General features: G+C 38.0%; 3 protein-coding genes across 5 annotated transcripts in view; all 3 read right to left on the reverse strand.

Moving 5' to 3' along the window:
- Nucleotides 1-293: 293 nt before the first annotated feature.
- LOC138317172 (uncharacterized) lies at nt 294-1,184 on the reverse strand. The gene has a single exon (XM_069258726.1). The coding sequence runs from the start codon at nt 1,182-1,184 to the stop codon at nt 294-296; it is 891 nt and encodes a 296-aa protein (XP_069114827.1).
- A 394-nt stretch (nt 1,185-1,578) lies between these two features.
- Nucleotides 1,579-14,760, reverse strand: part of LOC138317395 (small ribosomal subunit protein eS19) — a 332,587-nt gene continuing 319,405 nt past the window's right edge. For 2 of the 3 annotated variants that reach the window (XM_069259025.1, XM_069259023.1), the window contains exons 2-5: nt 12,261-12,334; nt 10,521-10,621; nt 2,344-2,412; nt 1,579-1,831 (exon numbers count right to left, since the gene is read on the reverse strand). In XM_069259025.1, the coding sequence (XP_069115126.1) occupies nt 1,635-1,831; nt 2,344-2,412; nt 10,521-10,621; nt 12,261-12,328 (435 nt within the window). In that variant the 5' untranslated portion in view covers nt 12,329-12,334 and the 3' untranslated portion in view covers nt 1,579-1,634. Of the gene's footprint in view, nt 1,832-2,343; nt 2,413-10,520; nt 10,622-12,260; nt 12,335-13,922; nt 13,972-14,760 lie in introns of those variants that run through there. The other variant, XM_069259024.1, reaches the window with a different exon arrangement.
- On the reverse strand, nt 4,263-8,901 carry LOC138317373 (zinc finger protein 862-like). The gene is made up of 10 exons (XM_069258989.1): nt 7,727-8,901; nt 7,187-7,422; nt 6,904-6,993; nt 6,536-6,701; nt 6,160-6,377; nt 5,697-5,890; nt 5,239-5,368; nt 4,993-5,124; nt 4,699-4,876; nt 4,263-4,587 (listed from the first exon to the last, which is right to left on the reverse strand). The coding sequence occupies exons 1-10, from the start codon at nt 8,522-8,524 to the stop codon at nt 4,294-4,296; spliced, it is 2,436 nt and encodes an 811-aa protein (XP_069115090.1). The 5' UTR covers nt 8,525-8,901; the 3' UTR covers nt 4,263-4,293.

Consider the following 14,760-nt stretch of genomic DNA (forward strand, 5'->3'; position numbering starts at 1 on the left):
ACACTGTGTGGCTATGAAGTTGGACGTCGCTCTCTCTGTAGTCTTCAAAGGAAATCTTTGCTGGTCTGTGATTGGTCAAATGTTTTTCGCTGAACTGCCTTCAATTTCACTACCAGATGGTTCAGGTAGTGAACCCCTGGAGTATCGAGGATGCATCTTCGTATGGTATCTGTAGTTTGGTTTCATTGCTATAACAACTTAACAGTTACTTAACGGTATAGCAGGTTTAATAGACCGAGTACCAAGAGAAAACCACCTACCAGCAGCCAGTACCCGCTTACTGGCCAAAGGCCTCATAGTTGATACCCCAGCAAAGTGGAGTGCTTGTGGTAATGTCGGGACACAGAGGTGGAGGGAGTGTGATAAAAATGGGACACAGAGGTGGAGGGAGTGTGATAAAAATGGGACACAGAGGTGGAGGGAGTGTGATAATGTTGTGACCCAGAGTGGAGGGCATGTGGTAATGTCCGGACACACAGGTTGAGGGCGTGTGGTAATGTTGTGACACAGAGATGGAAGGAGTGTGGTAATTTCTGGACACACAGGTTGAGGGCATGTGGTAATGTTGTGACAGAGATGAAGGTCACTGTTGTGTGGTAATGTTGTAACACAGAGATGGAAGGAGTGTGGTAATGTCGGGACACAAAGGTTGAGGGCATGTGGAAATGTCGGGATACAGATATGGAGGGTGTGGTAATGTCATGATCCAGAGGTGGAGGATGTGTGGTAATGTCAAGACACAGAGGTGGAGGGCATGTCTTAATGTCAAGGCACAGAGGTGGAGGGCATGTGGTAATGTCACGACCCAGAGGTGGAGGGCATGTGGTAATGTCGGGAAACAGAGATGGAGGGCATGTGGTAATGTCAAGGCATAGAAGTGGAGGGCGTGTGGTAATATCAGGGTCCAGAGGTGGAGGGCGTGTGGTAATGTCAAGGCACAGAGGTGGAGGGCATGTGGTAATGTCATGACCCAGAGGTGGAGGGTGTGTGGTAATGTCGGGACACAGAGATGGAGGGCATGTGGTAATGTCAAGGCATAGAAGTGGAGGGCGTGTGGTAATATCAGGGTCCAGAGGTGGAGGGCATATGGTAATGTCAAGGCACAGAGGAATAGGGCATGTGGTAATGTCATGACCCAGAGGTGGAGGGCGTGTGGTAATGTCAAGACACAGAGGTGGAGGCATGTCTTAATGTCAAAGCACATAGGTGGAGGGCGTGTGGTAATGTCAAGGTACAGAGGTGGAGGGCTTGTGGTAATGTCCGGACACAGAGGTGGAGACTGGAGGGAGTATAATAATATGGGACACAGAGGTGGAGAGCTTGTGGTTATGTTGTGACACAGAGGTGAAGGGCTTGTGGTAATGTCGGGACACATAGTTGGAGGGCTTGTGGTTATGTTGTGACACAGAGGTGAAGGGCTTGTGGTAATGTCGGGACACATAGTTGGAGGGCTTGTGGTAATGTTGCACATCTTAACCACTTAGCAACTGCAGTGTCTATCACTATAATCAGTAGCAGTAAAGTCCAGTTTACAACAGACCTGTCATTAAAGTATGAGCAGTAAAACAACGACATCACTTTCTTTCAATCATTATTTATTAATGATTCCCCCGTGATCCCCATTACATCAAAGTTCACTTGGATTTTGTCTTTTCTTTCACCTGGGCCGCGATTCTGTCCAGATCTTTCTGTCCTTGGCTGGTCAGTTTACGTCCACCATTGGCGTCCTTTTCCACCAACTTCTGTGTTTCGAGAGCCTGGAGTACTCGTCGAGCCACTGAGCCTGATGACCTACAGTAATGGCTGGGGACTGTTCCATTACGCTTACGGTCTGAAAAATACAAAATTGTGGGAATATCTATAGTTGATCTTACTTTTAATAATAAATAAATCTTCGAGGAAAAAGACAAAATGACCTGAATAATGGTTGATTTCCTATTGATCTTTATACTTGCAAGATGTCAAAGGTCAAACACATTAATATTGTTGATAATAGCTACATTTCTTGATACTTGATCATATTAAACTATTATTTGATTTAGATAATAGAAGTTAACCTGAATACAACAATAGGTTTTGAAGCCTTAGTATTTCATTCTTCACATGATCTATTGTGGTTAATGAAATGCAAGGGGTATGACAATTGAATAATGTTCAAGGTTCACATGTATAAACTAGAAATGTAAGCTAATGTATATTTTTTTTCTTTGTGGTAGAAGTAAAATAAATGGCTAAAAAGTTTTAATTATTTTCTGAGGAATGTATGGAAAAACTATTGCACTACATATTAACAATAAACTCAACAAACATGCAGAAAAACAAGTTTGCTGTGCAGATAAATACCTCCATAGATTTTTGTCAGGGCACCAACACCAGCTGGAGAACGGATGTACAAGTGGCGGCAGATGGATGCTGAGGACAAACAAGAACACATCATTATTTAATTGTAACAGCAATTTATGTAGGATTTTTTTTCAGGTGAGTCCAGAACACTAATCTTCAAATTTTGATGAGCCGCAATACAAAGAAATACATAGAGGGTTCTCAAAATTTTGGGTAGTGACAGTTCCACAGGAAAATCATTAATCCAGAACTTGTCTAATTATAAGTGAGTCCCTTAAATCACTGTGTGATAATTGAATTGCTCTCAGTTCTTTTTAAGTAACATCTGTAAAAGATGAATATTGATTTGAGTATAATTAAAGCTATTAAAACATTAAGAAATCCAGACAAATATATATTGTTTAAAGCCACATACAGCTCTTGATACTGGTCACACTAGAAACATTTGAAAGTAGTTATGCACACAGTTGTATTTTCTGGGCTACGCATTACGCCTTTAAGCCAAATTGTTGCTTTCATCATGATTTTATAAATCAGAACTATTTACTTATCGACTAATCACTTAAATTGAAGGCAACTATATTGTCTACTATATTATGTTATGGAATCCACACAAAGTATGGTTGTAACTACTAACTAAATGATTAATCAGACAGCTAAGCAGAGATGAAAATGAAAACTTATGAAAAAGGCTGAAATTTATTTTTTGGGGGAAAATTATATGGAATTACAGGTACCAGGAACCTATTTTCTGAAAGTCAAAAAGGCTGAAATCAGCCAATTGGTTGAACATTTTCATCCCTGGCTAAGGTCAGTTATCAGCATAAAGTTTGATTGATCTGATCCATTTGGCATTTTTTCTAACCATTCCAGCACTAGTATTCTGTCTTTGTATATTACAGAGTTAGCTCCCTTGTAGATATGTATTCATTGTGACATCGCTATTTTGTTGGGGAATCACTTGTTCTCTCTCTGAAAAGTATGATGTAACACTCAAAAATGCCCGACATCACAATCAATACCTACCCGCAAGGGCAGTTAACTCTATAAAAGGCCCAAAGGGCCTTAACGGTCATCTGACTACCTTGGCAATAGTAAAATTAATTATATATGGTGTCACTTTGTCAGGACCATGTCAGGATCCTTTTCAATTTCTTTCAACAAATTTTATTTCAAACAAGAGGCACAAGGGCCTTAACATATAGGAAATTAATTAGATATAGTGTCATGGTAGCCATCTTCGATTTGTGATCAACCGGAGATGTAACAATACTTTGTCGGGCCCATGTCAGGATCATTTCATGCAAGTTTCAGCCAAATCGCACCGGTAGAACTTGAGAAGAAGTTCGAAATATGTTTTCAAGATGGCGGCTGTGGCTGCCATCTTGGGTTTTGTATCAACCTAAAAAATAACAACACTTTGTCAGGACCATGTCAGGATCATTTCATGCAAGTTTCAGTCAAACCGCACCAGTAGAACTTGAGAAGAAGTTCAAAATGTGTTTTCAAGATGGCGGCTGTGGCGGCCATCTTGGATTTCGGATCGACCCGAAAAATAACAACACTTTGTCGGGACCATGTCAGGATCATTTCATGCAAGTTTCAGCCAAATCGCACCGGTAGAACTTGAGAAGAAGTTCAAAATGTGTTTTTTTAAAGATGGCGGCTGTGGCGGCCATCTTGGATTTGGGATCGAGCCGAAAAATAAACAGGCACATGGAAAATCAGTGGTTGACACTAACTATTTTGAAGTGGTAGCCCATAGGGCTACCAGTATTTTTTTTCTGGTAGCCCTGTTGAATAATTGGTAGCCCTAAAATATCGCCAAACACCTCTAAGCAATGGATCGAGATTAACTAGAAATTGTGTCTGAGGACATGCATATGGGTAATTGTTGACATAATAAAACAGAACAATAATTGGAGGTTTCACTTTGGTTCTTATTTCATTTCAACAAATCATATCTAAAAACATTCTGTAAGCTCGTTGCTGCATAGCAATCAAATCTTTTCTGGAAAGTTCTGCTTCTTCATCCTCATCATCGTCATCCGATGCATCATAATTTTCTGTTTCACCCTCAACCAAGGCATCAAGGTCTTCATCTGGAACAACATTGTCATCCTCAATACTGTCATCCATCATCATGCCATCATCTGGAATAACTGCTTCACCACGAATCTCTGCAGAGACTTCAACCATGGACTCATGATCACTTGTATCTGTTTCCCTTGGCAGGTAGCATTTCTGGAATTGGATGCATAACATTCAGTAGTTAGGTTCTAGTAATGAAGCAATATCCAACTTGAAAAAAAAGTTTAGTTTTCAAAATAGTACTTTTATCATTTAATATCATACCTTCAACTCATCTTTGTAAAAGGGGCGCCTTGCTCTCTGACCTGATCCATACCACAGCTCCACACAAGGAAGTGGATCAAACTTGCCTACCTCTGGAAGTTCCAGGGTGACCATCATGAGATCACTGAGGTTCTGCTCCCCCAAACGAGACCTCCAATCGCTCTTGACCATTTTCATGCTAAACGAAACCAAAGGAAAATTTATAAATCATAAATCAAAGTGTTTATCTATTAATAAGCAATAAGAAATGTCAAATGATGAATTTTTACATTACATCCTTTCTAAAATACTTACCAAGAGAATCCTCTCTCTGCTTCAACAGATGATCCAGGTTGTGTCAACAGGAAATTAAGCAATAGAAAGAGATTTGGGAAGGATTCTCCGAATGTTCCTTCCAGTGAAGTCAGGTCTGTTACAGTGTGTTTCCTAAAACAAAATAAATATTTAATGTCAAGAAGTAATAGGAATAATAATAGTAACAGGTTAGATGTATGACAATGTTTGGTTTTCAACATTTTGCCAATATAAACAGTTAATTACCTTGTTGTCAAAGTAGTTTTCAATCTTGTCCACTCAGTCTCTATAGCCTCAACATCCATATTTGGACAGGATTCTCTTAAGGCTGGACCAGAAATGTTGACTGCTGCACAGACATGTTCATCCCCATACTCTTGAAGGGAAGAAAATGAAATAGAATATTAAAAAAAATCACTAATCTCTCCAGTCTGGACCTGTCTTGTCTAATTTTTACTTTTTTTTTTTTTACAGTCAGAAATACAATTGTAACCAGGTGAAAAAGTCAATTATTGTCTATCCTCCAAAAGTGATCAGGATCTAATTTGTCAGCAAAACAATACTGAATGATCATAAAACACCAATACACTTTTTCACATTTCAAAAAGATTACTATTTGATTCTGTATTACACATGCACATCGAAGTATTGGTGAAATACCATATGACAACTACAATGAAGGTTAGTTTTGTTAGCATTTTTACCTATATCTGTACTGAAATCTTTGGGCCATTTATCCACACAAAGAATTGAGGATGCTCTGAATAGGGCAGAGTCGCCTCCAAATCTCACAGTTAATTTGTCGATGATGGAGTCCAAAAGTCTAATCCTTGTGCTACCAAGACTTGAAAACTCGTCTTCAGTAGACTCTGTTAGTGTTCTTAGAAATGGGCCATCACTGCCAATGTTAGCATGATGCAGGTGTAAGATATATACAAGCAAAGCAAACAGACAGCAATTCTATTACATGTCGTTTTATAAGAAAGCCAACACCATATTAGGAAAGCAAACAAAGCACAAAGAAATGCTTAAGTAAGCAAGGACTAATCTACAGTGACATTATGTGCATATGAGTAAGGTAAAAAGGGAATTTACTTAATTACATTTACATGCGTGCACTTTTGGTTCAAGATAGAGTACTTCTAGTATTCTAATTTAGTAAAGTACCTTGTCTTATACTTCTGTAAAATCTGTTTGACGCTTTCCAACTCTGAGTAGATGTCTGCCAAGGTGCAAGTGTTATTCTGAATTGTTACAGACACATGACTCAATGCCTTGACTACATCTAACATAAGATGCAGCCAAAACCTTGAGGACTTATCTTTGAGAACTTTCAAGAAATTCCGCGCCTTCGCACTCGCTTCTTTCCTGGGTTCTTGTTGAATCTGTATAAAAGAAATTCTTTAATCATGATAGGGCAAATCACTGACATAAATAATGCTTTTAATGAAAACATATATAACCTGTCTCTGTATGAAAGCTGGGAAATCTTGATGAAAAAAATGGATGTAGCTGACAAGATTTTAGAAGGCATGGGAATTACCTGCTCAAGGTGAAGTATGATTACATCTGCACCATCAAGAACAGTCTTGATTGCTCGCTGTGTGTGTGGCAGCCATCGAGTCCCCCCAGGTCTGGATGGCACTTTCACCGACTTTTTCAAACTCTCCGCCGCAATGTTTAGGTTAGACCTGTTCAGAGGACTGTACCTGAGAATATTAGTTTACAAAAGTAAACATTACATTTAAGCTTGTTTGCATTGCAATCAGAATGAGAAACTCATGTCAACCTCTCTGGTATTTTTTAAATGGATGTTGGTCTAATTTTTAAAATGTTTAAATATGCTTATTAAATCTGGACTTATATAAATATTTGTATTTTTCTGCCATCTTCACACCTGCCCAGACTTACTTGTAGAACAAGTACAGATTTGTCAACAGCAATTCACATTTTTGATGTATAGATATCCCCTTCACTGCGTCTTTGTATGCCAGTTCTAGTCTGAAAAAAAGTTTAAAAAGTTTAACAAATTTAAAATAAATAGTCATATTAAATTTACCTGGTGTTGTTACCATACATCAAACGTAGACCAAACATTACAGATGAAGTAATAAAAAGACGTCACAACTAAACCTTTGCATTGAATAAAGTATAAAAGGTACTTTTAGTTAATTAACCAAAATCAAAAACTAACCTGTGAGCTGAGCAGTGAATGCCTTTGAGAAATGGTCTGTTGGTGAGCTCTGCCATTCGCTTTACTACACCCGACTTGTTGCCAAGCATTACAGAGGCACCATCTGTGCCCATAGCCACAATTTTTTGGTGCCATATATCACCAAATCTTCCATCCAGGAGTGAAGAGATTGCCCTTGTAATACCTGCTCCATCCGCTTTCCCAATATGTTTCACACCAACAAAAAAAGTTTTCACCTGATAGAAAAAGAAAGAACAATAGGTTATGAATTTGAAGGGAAACTACTTCATAAAGATATAAATGCTTATGAAGCATATTTATAAATCACAATTAAACTTATTAGTATTAAACTGAAATATGTCGAGCTGTAATTCATAACTTACTGAAAGTGCAAAAAAATTAGAAATCAATTCAATCCCTCAGAATAACTAAGTCATCCTTTATAACCCTCTCAAGAATTTCAAGGAGACACAATACAAAAATTGTAAACTATATATATATTCCAATTAGATATGACCGGTATGTATACATGTAACTTACCTCGCATTTTAGAGAAGATCTAAGGTAAACAATCTCGGTTTCTTTTGACGAACAGTCTGTTGAACCATCAGAAATAATCGAGATGAATGGAACTTCTTCAACTCTGCTCTTTTGATTGTCTCTCTCACTATCAGCGATTGATGTTAAGAATTTCTGACAGTATTTGTCTGTTAGATATGTCTTTCCAATATCAGTTCCCTTAGCTACATCCAACTGGCACAACTGAACGAAATCTGTGAATGGTCTCCTCATCTTAGCAACAAAGTGAGCATTTCGGAAAAGCACACACAGTTTGTTCACTGCTGCTTTGTTCAGCATTGTTAATGTTTTTGCCGCGGTTGTGGTTCCAGGGACAGAAACACGGGCATTTTCCTTTAAACGATTACGTTTATGTTGCTCAGAAGTCCAGTGCTTTCTGATGGGATCGATTCGAAAATTTGAAGACCCCCGCACGAAGCTGCTTAAATCGTCATGTGGTGAGAACTTTTTGCAAACCCTGCAAAACATCTTCTGCTCGGATTCAGAAAAGTAAAGCCATGGAAACTCGCGTTCCCATGACTTGTTGTACTTTCTTTCTCGCTTTGCTTCGTACTGACGTTGAATGTCCTTTTTTTCTTCCGAAGTTTTGGCCTTTTTGGCTGCCGGTGGTGAAGTCCCTAGTAACCACCGGGAGAGCGACATTTTTACAAACCAATCTATGCCAAATACGCGCTCTGCGGAAGTCAGTATCAATGCAGTTCCGATACAAACGCGTTCGATACCGAGATCATGATTCAGACGCTTACGACCAAAAGCCATCTGTTACAAACGCTTTCTAGATCCAATACCAGATGTCATACAGACGCTTGATAATTACGAATCTCGACAAAAAGAAACACGGAAGAGCACACATTAATTTTTTATCAATATTTTTTTTATTGAAGTTCATTTCTTTCGCGAAAATATGACGATTCCTTTAATTAAGTTTTTTAAATATTTGGTAGCCAGGCGGGCTACCGCTTATAAAGTTACTGGTAGCCCTTCCCTTATTGTGGTAGCCCCAGGGCTACCGGGCTACCGTTAGTGTCGATCACTGAAAATGTCAGGACCATGTCAGGATCATTTCATGCAAGTTTCAGTCAAATTGCACCAGTAGAACTTGAGAAGAAGTTCAAAATGTGTTTTCAAGATGGCGGCTGTGGTGGCCATCTTGGATTTCGGGTCGACCCGAAAAATAACAACACTTTGTCGGGACCATGCCAGGATCATTTCATGCAAGTTTCAGCCAAATCGCACCAGTAGAACTTGAGAAGAAGTTCAAAATGTGTTTTCAAGATGGCGGCTATGGCGGCTATCTTGGATTTGGGATCGACCCGAAAAATAACAACACTTTGTCAGGACCATGTCAGGATCATTTCATGCAATTTTCAGCCAAATCGCACCGGTAGAACTTGAGAAGAAGTTCAAAATGTGTTTTCAAGATGGCGACTGTGGCGGCCATCTTGGATTTCGGATCGACCCGAAAAATAACAACACTTTGTCAGGACCATGTCAGGATCATTTCATGCAAGTTTCAGCCAAATCGCACCAGTAGAACTTGAGAAGAAGTTCAAAATGTGTTTTCAAGATGGCGACTGTGGCGGCCATCTTGGATTTCGGATCGACCCGAAAAATAACAACACTTTGTCGGGACCATATCAGGATCATTTCATGCACGTTTCAGTCAAATCGCACCGGTAGAACTTGAGAAGAAGTTCAAAATGTGTTTTCAAGATGGCGGCTGTGGCGGCCATCTTTGATTTGGGATCGACCCGAAAAATAACAACACTTTGTCGGGACCATGTCAGGATCATTTCATGCAAGTTTCAGCCAAATTGCACCAGTAGAACTTGAGAAGAAGTTCAAAATGTGTTTTCAAGATGGCGGCTGTGGTGGCCATCTTGGATTTCGGATCGACCCGAAAAATAACAACACTTTGTCGGGACCATGCCAGGATCATTTCATGCAAGTTTCAGCCAAATCGCACCAGTAGAACTTGAGAAGAAGTTCAAAATGTGTTTTCAAGATGGCGGCTATGGCGGCCATCTTGGATTTGGGATCGACCCGAAAAATAACAACACTTTGTCAGGACCATGTCAGGATCATTTCATGCAATTTTCAGCCAAATCTCACCGGTAGAACTTGAGAAGAAGTTCAAAATGTGTTTTCAAGATGGCGACTGTGGCGGCCATCTTGGATTTCGGATCGACCCGAAAAATAACAACACTTTGTCAGGACCATGTCAGGATCATTTCATGCAAGTTTCAGTCAAATCGCACCAGTAGAACTTGAGAAGAAGTTCAAAATGTGTTTTCAAGATGGCGGCTGTGGCGGCCATCTTGGATTTCGGATCGACCCGAAAAAATAACAACACTTTGTCGGGACCATGTCAGGATCATTTCATGCAAGTTTCAGTCAAATCGCACCGGTAGAACTTGAGAAGAAGTTCAAAATGTGTTTTCAAGATGGCGGCTGTGGCGGCCATCTTTGATATGGGATCGACCCGAAAAATAACAACACTTTGTCGGGACCATGTCAGGATCATTTCATGCAAGTTTCAGCCAAATTGCACTGGTAGAACTTGAGAAGAAGTTCAAAATGTGAAAAGTTAACGCACGGCGGACGGCGCACGGCGCACGGCGGACGACGACGGACGAAACATGACGACTATAGGTCATCCTGACCCGCAAGGGCAGTTAACTATAAAATGCTGAATATACTGTATAAAAGCACAAGATTACATTTCTAAAACAGCTAAAAGATAAGAGATACTTACCAGCCCGTGTGTAGAACCAGTCCTCATCATATGGGGACAGCTCGTTAAACTTTGACAGCTTGATAATAGTGGCCCACTCTGGAATCTTCATCTTTCCAGACCTGAAAAATAATTACTTTTCCTATCATTTGTCCTCACTTTAGAGTAACAGAGAACATGATTTTATATAAAGTTCATTACTGTCTCTGAAAATTTTTTCCAAAAATATTGATTTCATAGTAAATTTTCCCCAATTCAAAGCCACAAGCCCGATTCCTTAATCCTAATTTAATCAGAATTTGTCAATTAAACTCAAATAAATCTGATTTATGATGAATCATGAAACTTTATAATACAATTATTAGAATTATGTAAATTAATTTAATTTGTAAAATTTGAAGACTAAGTTAAAAGTTCAAAAGAAAACTGATGACCTATCTAGAACAGAATACATAGATTTCTAAAGTAAATAATCAATATACAGAGGATTCCACTCATTTGAATAAGTCATTTTCCAGAAGAAAATAGGCGGAGATGACATTTTTGCACCTCCGTTTGACCCCACACATATGTATGTTAACAGGCAAATAGATATCGTTTCGTTTACTTGATAAATATGTAAATTATTTACACTTAAAACGAACAACAAGTAATTATTTTCGAAGTTGTAAATCTATTTTAATTGTTTAATCACAAAAAATATTCCAATATTAGATTCTTGTTTACATTAGATCAACACGTGAATCTTTGAGAAACAGCTAAACGATCGATATCAAATGCAATAACTAAACAGGAATGAATTTGTGTCTGCAATTCTGAACCTAAATAATAAACAAATTTACGTACATTTGCCTGGCAAAATGAACTTACGATCGTGATTAAACTTCAAAGTGCCGATCAACTAGTAGTGTTGTTTTGACACATGTGTATGAATTCGAAAATGGCAGCTGGTGGTGAAGCCATGCTTTCACTGGACTTAAATGTGTTTTGAGAATTCTTCCTGTATTGTTGATCGATACGGCAAATAGCTTGATAACATTTCATAAATTAATGCATATTCAAGTAGCAATGAAACAATGTAGCATCTTTTGTATCCTACAAACTGTACTAAACTTGCGGTAGTCATTGCTCGCCGACTTTGCATTCTTTAATGTCTCGTTCAACGAGACACTTGATACGCACATGTCTGTTGTAGTCAACAAGCCTCTGGTTGAATGAGATTACTCATGTGAATGGCGATTGTTGTAAGGAAGCATGGTTTCTCCAACCGATTACGATCTAAGGTACGTTACGTTTATAAATAAACATATTTGAAAGTGCAAATGCTTTAATTAGATGTTTGAGTAGGTGATTATACTAAAGTAATGATCTACCGCTGCTGATGTAAAACGTAACTGCGTCGAATACCTTTGCAGATTCATGCATCAAATAACAAGCCATACGATAACGTTAATCTGTCAGATGATTTCTAGTAAAAGCGAAGTATCTTGAAACATATCAGCGAATTTCGCTAAAAGTATATTGCAAAATTGAAAAATATTCTATCTTATTTTTAGAATTTCCCAAATATTTTATTCAAATAACCGGAGGTCATGTAAAAGTCTATTCAAATACACAGAGTTGAAAAACAAAGATAAAGAAGGAAAAAAAACGGACCACAGAATTTTATGCAAATAACCGAAATATTCAAATAACCATTATTCGATTATGTGGAGTGCTATGTATTTCAGTTTGCTCTCAATCAATAAATGTAACACTCACTTTTTTAGGAAGGCAGCCAAAGCCTTGGTGAATGTGTGGGAATCCACATCCTTCACGGAGATACCCATTTTGTTCTGAAAATAAAAACAAATTAAAACTTTTAAACCGTTTTTTTTTTAGCTGAACAAATATTATGTCCCTTTCATCACAGCACTGCAGCCATCAAAACCAGGTAGATATATCCTATTTGTACATTTTTTTAATGTGTATCAAATAGATATTTTCCCATATTGGCTAAGGTTCTATCATGTTCATGTTATCAAAGATTTAGAGGTCCTATATTCTCTAGAAAAGATTGTCCTGAGGTTTCCATAAATACAATTTTTAATTTGCAGAAGATTAAAACAGTAACTACGAGCACTAATAATTCAGTCGCACTCTCGCAAACGTGTGTAACGAACGAATAAGGTACGTGAATCTTTGATTTTAGCGGCATCACCGAAACGCTTGTTATAAATACAATCCAATCCCTTCCTATCATAAGCGTCGGAAAGACTTTGATTACATTCCAAGATGTCGTTTTTGAGTAGATGGTTGGGAATTAACTCCTCCACCAGCGAAAAAAACAAAAACCTCTCAGGAAATACAACAAAGTAATCAAATATATGAAAAAATGAAGAATCTGATGATGATGATGAATTCGATAAATATATGCAAACAAGACTTGTTGCAGTTACAAAGGAAAGCGTGTAAGCTTTTAATGGAAAATTGAAAATAAATATGAACAATCAACGATCAATTTTTGTGTGATTTTCTTTTATGAAACCTACTGAATCTAAATTGGTTCAAAGGAAAAACATCTCCGAAAAAAAGAAGAAATTACTTCATTCATCAATATATGATTATTCTAGAAGAATTAAAAATATCGATATTTAATTTGATCAAAATCCAGGGCCCCCTGATTTCCATCAGGGCCCCCACTTTTATCATCAAAGGAGCCCGGAGGTCTCCTAAGCAAATAAAGTTAGTGTCTAAGCCTGGAGCCTATCAAGCCTGGTAGTGAGCTAGTGCCACTATTCACGTGTGTCTGTTGCAGAAGTCAACCAGCCGGCCGAAGCCGATTTGGAAACAAGCTACCAACTTTTAAAGTCTTTACAATAAATGTTATGACTACTGCAAAACAATTTATCTATTCCCAACACCTTTCCAATTTCCATCTTAGATTTTGAAGTAAATACGATACCCGACTGAATTTTAAATGGAGATTCCTCTTTCACGGGTGTAAAAACTGTCCGATTAGCTTACGTTACACCTAACGTTAGTAGGGGAAACTAGAAACAATGTGTAATTGAAATGGTGCAGCTAATGAGCCACTCTATATGCACTAACAGAGTCTAAAGGTATGTAAAAATCAACCAAAATATTGAAAAAGTCCACTAATTAATCAACCCGCCGCTTTTAAATAACAAAGACATGATAAAAACTGTAAATCATTCAGTTCTTTAGTTACATGGGGGCCGCCATTTTCTAAACATGTGGACGGAGGACGTCAAAAAATAATCCGATTTACTTGAGAATAAACTCGCTTTACACATTTTTTTGTAATTTCTTCGATCGAATAGTATCTGATGTAATAAAATGATACCAAGTAATAGCGTATTTTTGGAGAATCAGGTAAATATCTAGCATTTTGTACATGGATAGTGACTACAGCATGCTTACATTTACGTGGTATCGAAAAAGAGGCCGAACAGGAACCACGTGAATCTAACCAAGGGCGATAACCGCAATTTACACCGAAAGTTACCCTCCTACCAATATTCTCGAGTTAGTAACATTCGGATAGCTGTGACCACGGATTCTTATTTCTTAGACCATAAAACATGCATTTGATATACATGTATATCATATATAAACACCAGTTAATGATATTTTTTATATTATCTGCCAGAAATATAACTGGCGAATGGCATTGTGTGAATAATAATAATAATAATATAACTGGTGATCAGAGGAAAATCTTGAGTCGCTATATATTTAATGCGTATGTCATATGTGATAAATGATTTATAAATCGTGATGCAATATCTGGTACAGCAATTATAGAGCGGGTGTCCATATTTGCCGTCTTTAGCTTTATTTTCGCAGATAAAATTTTTATTGTACATGGATGTTTAAAGGCTCATTACCTTTCCGGAGCAAAATATAAAGGTTTATTAAAAACATTAATTACATCAGAAAATACATATCGATGGCCTAAGATAAGGTTACAACACCAAACATATGCAAGATTTTCTGCGTAATATATGACAACAGCTGAGAGTCGTTTGGCTGTTTTGCCGTCTGGCGCAGTGATAGTCAACTACCGCGGTAGTCAACTACCGAGATAGTCAACTACCGCGGTATTTAGGACGACGGCGGGAAACATAAGACGACCCGCGTTATGAAAATTAACGTTTTATTTATTTCAATCAAATTGTTTCGAATGTGATGATACGTGTAGTATTAACGGTAAGTTAATAACTTTTGCGACTCTACAAAATTGTCGGTCTCGTTTTAC

This window comes from Argopecten irradians, chromosome 3, assembly GCF_041381155.1.
Source record: "Argopecten irradians isolate NY chromosome 3, Ai_NY, whole genome shotgun sequence".
Taxonomy (NCBI): domain Eukaryota; kingdom Metazoa; phylum Mollusca; class Bivalvia; order Pectinida; family Pectinidae; genus Argopecten; species Argopecten irradians.

What these genes read in the sequence shown, in the direction of transcription:
- LOC138317172 (XM_069258726.1), bottom strand. Translation starts at nt 1,184, where the DNA reads ATGCCTCCACCTCTGTGTCTTGACATTACCACACGCCCTCCACCTCTG.
- LOC138317373 (XM_069258989.1), bottom strand. Translation starts at nt 8,524, where the DNA reads ATGGCTTTTGGTCGTAAGCGTCTGAATCATGATCTCGGTATCGAACGC. An exon ending in ATTCACTGCTCAGCTCACAG is followed by an intron (nt 6,994 to 7,186) that starts GTTAGTTTTTGA and finishes ACTTTTTTTCAG; the next exon opens with ACTAGAACTGGCATACAAAG. An exon ending in TCATACTTCACCTTGAGCAG is followed by an intron (nt 6,378 to 6,535) that starts GTAATTCCCATG and finishes TCTTTTATACAG; the next exon opens with ATTCAACAAGAACCCAGGAA.